The sequence below is a fragment of the Glycine soja genome, chromosome 15 (assembly GCF_004193775.1).
Source record: "Glycine soja cultivar W05 chromosome 15, ASM419377v2, whole genome shotgun sequence".
NCBI classification, from domain to species: domain Eukaryota; kingdom Viridiplantae; phylum Streptophyta; class Magnoliopsida; order Fabales; family Fabaceae; genus Glycine; species Glycine soja.
The window spans coordinates 10207382-10218905 of record NC_041016.1 but is presented as its reverse complement, the minus strand read 5'-3'; the positions used below and the strand labels follow the sequence as shown (position 1 = coordinate 10218905).

Genomic DNA, 11524 nt, shown 5'->3' with positions numbered 1-11524 from the left:
ATTTTGCGTATCAAAAAAATTAACATTTACATGACTTGAACTTAAATATTATTTAAAGAATTAGAATCTAGTTTCACTCAAACAAAACCACAACATCCTACATTTATAATTTAAAAAAGTTGTTGTCATTTTCTATTGCTGTGTAGTTTGGTTGGGGGCCAACAAAAATGTAAGGCTGAGATGCATGTACCACAGGTATAGGGTATAGAATGCGGGCCACCAGAAAGGCAAGGGTCTGGTGGGAGATTCCTTACCGACACTTTCACTAATGGGGCTGGCATGGGATGGGAGAGATACCATGGTAATGCAAATATTGCTAGCTATGTGGTGGGCTGGTGAATCTTGCTGCAGATTACGTTGCATTGAAGGGGAAACTTCAACGAAATCTGATAGTGAATTTTTAAAAAGGAAAGGACTAGGATCTGTTTCTTTTCCTTTTTCTCCCCAAGTTGACATATATAATAATTTGGGATGTGTTGTCTGCTTATAAACAGTGGATAATATTTTCATAACTGTACATGATCATGACAAGTGTTGCCATTATATAAAATGAATCATAATTCATCATAAAAACATATTTGTATGAGTTATATAAGATAATATATAGTTATCCTTTTTTATTTTAATTTATTTTGATTCGTGCACATAAATTATGTGGAAACTTTTGTTTAATAGTTAAATTAAGTATAAAAAAAACTAATTAACTTTCCTATCCATATATAATGCTATTTAATTTCAGTAGAATTGTCTTCTTATATAGTCTTGTAAAAGGAAAGTAAAATTCCTAAAAAAAAATGGAAAGTAATAGTTTAATCATAACAACAATTTCATAACAAAAATGGAAAGTAAAATTTTGATCAGTACATGGTGTGCAATGATAATATAAATTCAATTACAAATTGTTACGTGTATGATAAATTAATTTCTTTTTACAATAATTATTCTAAAATATTTTTTAAAAATCTAACTAGTTATTATAAAATGACATTGCATATGTAAAAATTAAACTCAATGAATTTTAATTAATAGTTACCGGTAAAATAAAGTTTTAGTAGTATTTATTTATTGTTTGGGGACGAGTGGGAGGAGGATTTGATCATTGAGCTGATAATATCCTTCAACACAGAAAAGCCTGTATAAGAAACGTACTTGATTGTGAATTTGTGATCAGAAACAATCATATATATTTGTAAGTTTCAGCCAAAACTTTTTTTCTTCCCCACATTTTATCATTTGTAGCTAGAAACCTTGAACCCCAAAATAAATTTAACAGCTCTGCATGTTTGGTTGGGCATTTACACCGTGAACGTGCATTCAATCTGATCCTAGAAATGCTTCTCCTTCGTCAATTTGAAGATTTAGATGTGGATTTGCATGAAAGCGTGCATCCTAAATGCAGATTCAAACACACTAGTAGCTACAACTGACATAGTGTGTGTTTGGAATCAATTTTTTATAACAAAAGTCACTGTTCTTTCTTCTCGTACGTTGAATTACTAAAATACGTTAAAATTATTATTTGTTACTTCTGATGAATACAGATCTTATTAAATCCAAGGCAAAATCAAACACAGACATATATATATATATATATATATATATATATATATATATATATATATATATATATATATACTTCGTCTAACAATAGCCTTTTCCACACACATAATCAAGAATTAAATCCCTAAAAATATACTTAAGAAATTTAGCTATTTACTAACTTGTGTTGAACCTTAATAATTAATAGCAAAGTCTAAGAAAAAAATGCAAGATTTAACCTATATAACTGATTAAAAAATAAATAAAATCAAGATGCCAAAGTCAGAGAACACATTCCCAATTAAACATCTAAGGACTGCTTATTGACATACTTATATGGATTAAGAGTTAGAGGTAATATCAAAGTGAATCAATCAAGGTAAGTGTCTAATAACACTTTAACGCCAACATAACATGAAATAACATTTTTTATCTTTAAGAACTAATAGAAGAGTATGTAATATTTCTTTCTATCATTTACAATTCAAGATTTACTGTTAAACTCTAATAAGTTAATATATTCTATTTAATTAATGAATGACTTAAGAAATTTTTTTCTTCTTTCCTCCAATCATTCTGACTAAGGTCTTAATTTTATCATTGAACTCAAACTCATTATCTAGAGTTGATGAATTTCTTCTTTATTAATTATTAATTTTACAAGTATTTAATCATATCTAATATTGATTCAATTAGTGTCCTAAAGTATTAGGTGTCCGAAATTAAAATATAACAAACAACTTGTTAATTATTATGATAATCTCAAGTCAAAGAAAACTAATATATTTTTTCTTAAGAACTTCTTATTGACATATTAAGGTAATATTAACTATTAGGAATTCTCAATTAAGTCATTTCAGTGATGACACCCATATATACATAGTTTATATATATAATTTAATAAATGAAATCTATTAATCTTTATCCAATAAAAATTATTATATATACATTGATCTATTCAGATTATTGATGTTCTATTCACAATAATCTTACGATGATGAACACTTTAGATTAAAAGTATAAAAAACTTGTTTTTCATTATCATAATCTCTATCATGATAATAAGTCTCTAATTTTAATTAAGGACTTGTCAAATTAACAATTTAATAAAATAATAAATATAATAATAAAATAAAAAATAATTCTTTACTAAAATTGATAACATAAAGGATTTGATCTTGAGTATACACATTTATCCCCAACAATCTCCCACTTGCACTAGAGCCAATCACTCATGTATTCCATTAGTAATTTCAACTTATGCTCATCAAACTACTTTAGTTTTTAATTTTGAGTCTTCATAAATGAGGTGCAATCTTTAGTTCTTCTTAAGTATTTAAGAATGGTCTTACCTACTTTCAATATTCCCCCAAAACTTTCTTGATATCAACTTGTTACACCTAGTGCATAAATGATATTAGAACATGCAAAAATCATGTTATATACAATGTATACAATCGCTCCCACTATGCTAGCATATGATACTCTAATTATGTATTCTCTCTCTTTATAAGTTTTAGGACAATCCTTCTTACTAAGAGTAACTCCAATTCCTATTGACAAATAATCACTTTTGAAGTTTTCATGTCATACTTCTTTAAGATGTTATCAATGTACTTAGATAGAAAGAGTCAAAGCAACCTTTTAGATCTATCTCTATAAACCATTATTCGTAGAATATAGGTTACACAAAATATTTATAATGAGACAAATATTAAGTAGTCAAAATGAATATATAAAACATACAAAAGGTTATATAATAAAGAAAATATTTATAATTTGGGTAAAGATAATAACTTTTCACAATAAGGTTAATATTTACTTTCTCAGTAGAATATATAAATTGACAAAACTATTTAAGAAAAAAAAGTAATCTATCAATTTATTAGCAATAAAAAAATCTTTTATATGAAAAAGTAATAATAAAGTCAAATGATAGATGCACAATTCTTACAAAAGGCTGAAACACTACACTGCCCAAATTGTCATTTAGCAAAAAAAAAATCACAATTAGAGTTAAAAAATATAAAAAGGTAGTATCACCAAAGAAACTAACACAGATGGAAATTGTTTCTCTAATATTCTCTAGTACTTTTCGGAATATTCAAGTTTGCTTCTCACTCTAACAAAGATGATCGACGCAATTAAGGTTTCATTTGGATTTTCAATAACAAGCTGTAGAAAATGAAACCTGATCCTTCTAAAATTGCAAAGATGAAAAGAAAGATCATTCTCCTACAAAATTTCAGAAAAAAAGACTACTCATATTGCATACAGTGTTTCGATTTTTTTATTATTTCATTGCGGTTTAATACCAGTATTACCATGTTCTTAATCTAAGACTGTTATAATACAGATGAGAATGAAAATATTGAATAATTTCAAATGGTTCACTACACTTACCAAATGGGAAACCATTAGCAAATTTGTGTTCGGGGTAAGGCTAGCTATAACTCTATAAATTTGATGAACCTTTCTATTTTAATTTTGTATATAATGCTGTATATTAATAATTTCCTTTAAAGCATCAAACATTTCATCAAAACAAAATTTAACCAAAATAAATTCTAAGATCCACGAATTCATAAAAAAGAAGTTCACTCAAAATGTCGAACATCAAAACGACGAAAATCCAATGAAGAAATCATGTGAGAGATAATGCAAGAGAATAAGAGGCGTTATCTAGAAGAGCCTTGGTATAAGCATTTGGTAGGAAGTAGTCTCACCTCTAATGATGGGAGAAATTTCAACCTTCATATCCCAAAATTTAATCATTTCTTTTTCTTTGGTGTAATTTTGTTGGAACGAACTGATTCTTTTTTCATAACTATTGAAAGTTATAATTTTATTTTGTTATGTTGTGTCATATGATTTGTTATTTATTCTTAAATTTAAATTTTTAATTAAATAAAAAATTAAATGCATAAAACATAAAAGAATTATATTATCACAAGAAAAAAAAACAAAATAATTAAAATTGAGAAAGTGCTTGTCCGTGCATTATGTGATTTTTTGACTTTTCAGCACACAATCAAACACGGGCTTAATTTCCGGACTCTTGACGTAGCCATGCGAGTTATACACCAAAATATGTGGAAAGCAAATCTAGAAAAGAATCAAATTCCCATGCATATTGCAGATACTGGGTGTGAAAGTCAAATACAGATCCCTACATAACTAAAACCCGTTCAAAATCTATCCCAAAAATGAAGCTACACCCCAAACCCTCTATTCTCAGTATATTTCAGTCTAGAAGGCCGATTTCCATGCACAAACCCCTCTCACTTCAAATACCCCCCAAACCTCTCTCATTCCAACCCAGCGCCTCTCTCTCTATCTTTTTCTTTTCCTTCTCCTAGCCCTCTTCCCTATAGGAGAAGGAATAACAAAAACAAAAATACACAATGGCTTTCACTTTCACCAGAATCCTAATTCTCTTTGTCTCCCTCTCCTCTCTCATCCTCGACACCCACGCAGCCCGTGCGCCCCGCACCATCCAGACCCGCCTCTACAGCCTCTGCAAGCCCACCACCAACATGGACCTGTGCTACAAGACCATCCTTCCGGAGGTGGTGGGCCTGTCCCGCTTCAGCAACTACAAGGCCCTCGAGGTGGAGATCCTTGCCACCCAGAAACAGGTCGTAATTTTGTGTATTTGAATCCGTGCTCATAAGAAACAGGTCGACAGTGGTGGATCTACACTTATTTCAAGGGTGCACTTGCACCAGCTTACTTTTAACGGAACTTCCGAACTCATGGGAAAAAGATAGATTATATTTGATGACGTGTTAGATTGATTTAATCACATAAAACATAAAATAAAATTTTCAACTAATATAATTATCTCATAATAATATTAGTTGAAATATAAAATTCTAACAATTACAACTATCTTTAATATGTATATTTTGCTCTCCTAATTTAATTTTATATATTTGAACCGTTCTCATAATTTTTCAGTCCTTTTAGGGTTATAATTATTAAGTAAATAAATTGAACAGCGAAACTTAGGATCCTAGATTGGTGAATGCAGGTGGAGACAACCTCGAAGCTCATAACCTCGCTCCTGGCGAAGCCTGGCAACTCGAAAGACCTGACAGAATCGCTCCAGATTTGCAAAGAGCAGTACGGCAACATCCTGGACTCGATCGAGGAGTCAAAAAATCAAGTGGCTCAGCGCAACGTGATAGAGGCGCGCTTCAAGTTCAGCGCCGCGATTTCGCTCCAGGTAAGTTGCAATGACTCGTTCACCGCCGGGACATCGCCGATAGTGAAGGAGGCCCAGGACGTGTTCGACCTCGCCGGCAACTGCTTGGACATCATGAAAGCCATTGAAGATAGAGAGAGTCGTCGCCGTCGAGGTGGGAGCCCGGTTACAAGCCCATCAGTACCTAGCCCCTGCCAGGGACAAGTTGGGCTTTGCAGTTAGTTAGGCCCAATAATATATTCAAGGCCCGTGATCTTGTTTATCAAGACGGAACTTTTTTTTTCCTTCTCTAATATTTGTTGTATCCGTCGTCTCGGTGCTTAGGTGTGGGTTTGGAGATGCAATGTTATATGTGAATAATGTGATACTAATCCTCATGGAGAAACAAGGAAACAAAGAGATTTGATTTATTTCTTTCTTTATTATTCCGTGGATTTTTTTGTTCTTATGGTTTCACATAATCACGTATGTGTTGATTACAAAAACATTATAGTTATAACTTTTTGGCAATGCATAATTATTTTTTTTTACTGAGAAATAACATAATTATTAATATATTAGAACAACAAACATGAAGGGTTATATTAAATAACGATACAATAATTAATTTCATTTAGGAATAATCTAAGTAATAGCAAGAATTGCATAAAAAAAAGTAGTAGCAAGAACAAATTATAGACTAGCTAGCTAGATAGAGATGAATACAACAATAATTATAATGTTATTATTGGGAGATACTATCTTCATTTTTAAATGTAAGACTCTTTTAACAAATTCACATTCTTTAAGAAAATTGATCAATATAATTAATATTAATAAATTGATTAATCATATGTATTATTTTTCCAAAATTACCCTTAAAAGTATTGTGACTTGTCATTTATTTTTCCACTTAATTATTCTCTACTACTTAATTAATTAATGTGTACTGATCTTCTCCAATCATTATAAGAGAAAAAAAATATATTTATCCTTTTAATTATTAAAGTAATTAAAGATATTTTAATTTTAAAGAATAATCTTAAAAAAGACTTATAAAAAGAGAACATACAGTTTTTTTTAAACTTATATTTAAGAATAGAGGTGGGACAAGAATAAAAAAAAAAGTTTCATCACTACTCACTAATAACAATATTATAGAAAGCAATTTACACGATGGACCTGTTTTCTTAAGTCACTATCCAAAATTTTCAATGAATTTAAGAAAAAAAAGAATTAGCAGAGTGCAATAAAATTATTTGTTGTAGAATGATGAAGTAGATGATATATATCGAGTAATTCAAATAATTTATAGAATTTACTATAAAGCAACTAAGATAATTATAACTATAAAACTTCTATAAATTAAAATTAGAATATAATATATTTTTTGTCCTTAAAAATATTTTACATTCATTTTTATGAAATTTTCAATACATTTGTTCTCATAAAATTAAAATGTATAATTATTATTTTTTGTTCGAAACATTTGATTTACATGCATTATTATTTTTTATATCTATTACATATATAACTACTGATATAAAATATGTTACATTTTATATCATTTATACAAATAAATTTTGAACATTTATATATATATATATATATATATATATATATATATATATATATATATATATATATATATATTTGAGGATGAAAAAACATATTAAAAATTTAGATGAATACCTAAGTAAGCCTCTTCCTCGTCTTAAACTCTAAAAATTAATATACCAATGGAACTAAATCGATAAAATGATGGCAAATCTAATAAAATGAAAGTATTCATGATAGACAGTATATATACAATGATCTGAAACGTATTTTCAAACCGTAATCCCTGGTATATTTGAAATAATATACATTAATTCTCATAATATACAATTAAATAATTTAAATCCTCATAATAATAATAGTCAAATAGTAATTAATTAAAATTCACGATTTATTAAAAAATAATTCACCAAAGACAGTAACATTTTAGAGGGGAGGAGGAATTAATCTCCATTATTCTCCTCTACACCAAAACTTTCATTTTACTAAAAATAAAAATCACACAATACTGCACTTACAATTCCATCATCGACGATCATTCACGGTCGGTTAAACCAACACGTAAAAGAAATGATCCGTCACCAATTAATCTCTATATATTTATCAATTTATGGTTCCGATGACGTTGCTAAATGCAGAAGGAGTTTGTTGCACTGGTGGCATTTTCTGAGGACCCGCAGCTTTCTCCATGTCAGCGATAATATCCAAGCAATTCCCTCCGAGGTTGTAAACCGCGTCAGAGTCTTCAGAGAACGGGATTTTCCCACTCTCAAACGCGTCCTTGCACGCCCCTTGGTACGACAACACAGCACTAAACTTGAACTTAGCGGTGATGATGTCTTTCTTAGCAATCGCGGCTTTTGTTTCCTTGATGGCGTCGAGCATGCTGCCGTACTGGTCCTTGCACGTGTCGAACGAGTCCTTGATTGATTTGGTGATGCCCTTTTTGGATTCTAGGGTTTGGATGTCGATTAGGGTTTTTTTGGCAGAGGCCAGTGTGGCATCAACTTCGACGTCGAGTGCCTTTAAGGGGTCGAGGTTGTTTTTGAGGAAGTGGGGTTGGATGGTCTGGGCGCAGACGGCGGGGTTGGTGGTTTTCTTGCAGAATTCGGTGATGTCGGAGTGGATGTCGGGACGGCCGATGTGGATGTTGCGCGTGGCGGTTGCGAGGAAGAGGAGGGAGGAGAGGGATATGAAAAGAATGAGAGAGGTTTTGGAAGTGGAATGATGATCCATTTTGTCTCTTCTCTGGAGAAGGTGTTGGAAGATCAGAGACAAATGGAGAGAGAGAAAGGTGACGTACGTAGCCTTGTGTTGGAATGAGGGGAGGGAGGTGGGGTTTTATTTGAAGTGCATGGCTAGCTTAGGGCATGGAAACCGGGTTTCCATCCAAAATTTAGAAACAGAGGCTAGTTATAGGGTTTGATCAATATTTGATATATAGTGACGTAGGCTATAATTTGTGTGGTTCTATTTTGAACGGTTGGTGTGTACCTAAAAATTTGGTGTTTGCTATGACACTGGTGGAATGAGGACAGGAAGCATGCATCAAGAGACTTGAAAAGGAAATGGACGACAATGAATTGAAATGCTAACTAAGAATAACGAGAGAGAATGATGGGTTATTAATCAATTGCATTCCCCCCATGTAGATATATATATTCCACAACATTAACAAATTGAAAGGTTAAAAATCTTGGAAGTACTACCAAAAGCATATTTTAGTAAAGAAAATAAGGAGATAAATGAAAAAGGGAAACTATTTGACTTATTTTACATATTCATTGTTATATATGTATTTATGTATTTATTTTACACAACATTTATTGGTAAATGTGGTATATTCTTCAAAAATATGAAAAAAAAGAAAACAAGTTATGCACAAATAATGAAAAATATTTTTTCAATGTCATTTATTTACAATCTATCTTATACAATAATTTTATGAATTTTTATTATAATAACTTTAAAAATCATATTAATTGTGATTTTATGATTAAATAATAATGTAAAATTATTTCTACATGATTATTAAATTCTAGAAAAAAAATACTATAAACTTTATAATGATTTATGAATAAGAGTGAATATAGTTTTGTAATTACTCAATTTTCCAACATCTCCCTTAAATTTGATTTTTCTTACTTGCTGACTTTAATCCATGTAATGTTTCAAAAATTTCAGATTTGAGTGGCTTAATGAAAATATTAGGAACTTAGTTTTGAGTTTATCGTCAATAATAACTAATTTTAGTTCTAAAAACAAAATATTCTCACCCTGTTCTTTTCTGGAAGCACAACAGATCCAGGACTTAGGAACAATCCCTAGCTTCACTTGAAGAAAAATTTTAGATGGGAGAAGGGTATTAGTATACCAATCAATATTCAGATGAAGAAGATGAAATTTTTAATTTGTTAGTATCACTGTCACCAGAAGGTGTTTTCTATGTGAAAACAGTGTATTAAATTACAAATGGAGTGGAGATTTCATCACCGAACAGAAGTGTCTACTTCGGCAAGTGCCACACAGAGGTATGTGGAAGTACCTGGGGAAGCTGAAGATTCCATAAAAATAAAAACATTTTGGTGGAAAGTTCTTCATAACTTTCTACCTACCAAAGGAAATTTGTTGCATAAGAAGGTAATTAATATCTATCCTTTTTCTTATGGAGAAATTATAAGGTGATTCGGAACTTTACACAGTTCCCACTAATTGGTGTATTTGCCATTTGGTATACATGGTAGGAACTGTACGTTTTCTCAAAATAGGCTTAATGAGATTGAGCTAGTTGTAGCAATGAAAGAATTAATTGGGGTCATAGCTGGAAATGAATTTGGTGAAGTATTGAATTATAGCTTTATACGCTGTCCTCTTTCGCAACCCCCTTTCACATGCAGGAAGCAAATTCAATTATTGTAGGGATATAAAATTGGCTTGAGCTAAAGCATGGTGACATGCTGTAAAGTTATTATTGAGAGCGATTGCAGAGCCTTCTCGTCTTCATTTCATATGCTATTCAGTTTTAAACTTCAATGAAACTTCAGTTTTAAGGCTCTTCAAAAATTGATAATTCAGTTTTGAGTTAAATAAATAAAGAAAAACCACAAACTTTCCTAGTTAATTAGTTTTGGGCTCCTTTTGTACAATTTCGGTCCAGAAAAATTTTTGGTCCCTAATTTATCAACTTAATTTATACTATTGTTTATAAATTTTTAAATGATAAAAATTATAAAACTAAAACATACAAACCCGTATACGGGACTGCTGTCTGCATCTAGTTTATTAAATCAATTGTTAAATGTCCAAGTATGTCACTGTGAACATAATGGTCCCAATTATTAAATGTAGGATAGCTAAAGCAGAAATGTACCTACTGATTATATGAAATTATTCATATTTTATTTTTAAAATATTTGTTTATATGAAATTATAAAACTATTCATATTTTACTTTTACGTACTTAATTAGAAGCATTTTATATCATGAAGTCACTAATTTGAGTGAAATTGGGTTATGATTCTTTAAGTAAGTGTCAAATTAATCATAAATAAAACTGGTATAATATGTCTTACAAAATTTTATTAGTTAATAAGACATATTATACTCTTTAATTAATAATTTTATTAGTTAGTAAGATACTATAGAAAATATTTTATTTTATTTTTTACAGTCAACAACTTTGAAACAAGAAAAAGTCATTAAAATTGAATTCAAAATGAAAATGAATATACCACTCAATATTTACCAAGCAATGCCACCTCTGCGAGGGGTCTAGTGGTTGAGAAGAGGTGTTCACCACCTCTAAAGTTAGAAATGCGTTTCTATCAATCATCACTCTGTTTTTATCATTAGACATTTAGTGATCTTGAACATAATTTCTTCTATTTAACACTTAGAAAGAAAAAGGAAGAAAAGAAAGAAAAGTGTAGGTATAATAAATAATATATAACCTAATAAAAGAAAAATAATAATAATAAAAAGTATTAGGTACAGATGGAATATATGGGAATAATATCAATTTAAATGACCAGATGGACTGCGAATGGAGATGTCACTCTTCAAGCATAATTTAGAATAAGTCGATTGGCAGATAAATGTAACATGTGTATTATGGCTTTGCAATATGAAAACATATAATTTGACATTTAGTTAGAAACTTGATATGAAGGAAAACAATAACAATAAACAAGTGCAATTAATCTGCAAGATAAAAACAATAGACAAAGAATATTTGCGCTCAAC

General features: G+C 30.2%; 2 protein-coding genes across 2 annotated transcripts; one reads left to right on the top strand and one right to left on the bottom strand.

The window, feature by feature from the left end:
• The first annotated feature begins 4837 nt into the window (after positions 1 to 4837).
• Positions 4838 to 6171, top strand: LOC114387747. The gene is made up of 2 exons (XM_028347955.1): positions 4838 to 5177; positions 5573 to 6171. The coding sequence occupies exons 1-2, from the start codon at positions 4944 to 4946 to the stop codon at positions 5966 to 5968; spliced, it is 630 nt and encodes a 209-aa protein (XP_028203756.1). The 5' UTR covers positions 4838 to 4943; the 3' UTR covers positions 5969 to 6171.
• A 1380-nt stretch (positions 6172 to 7551) lies between these two features.
• On the bottom strand, positions 7552 to 8669 carry LOC114385758 (pectinesterase inhibitor 4-like). The gene has a single exon (XM_028345822.1). It carries the CDS (start codon positions 8516 to 8518, stop codon positions 7886 to 7888), a length of 633 nt encoding a protein of 210 aa, XP_028201623.1. The 5' UTR covers positions 8519 to 8669; the 3' UTR covers positions 7552 to 7885.
• Positions 8670 to 11524: the final 2855 nt, after the last annotated feature.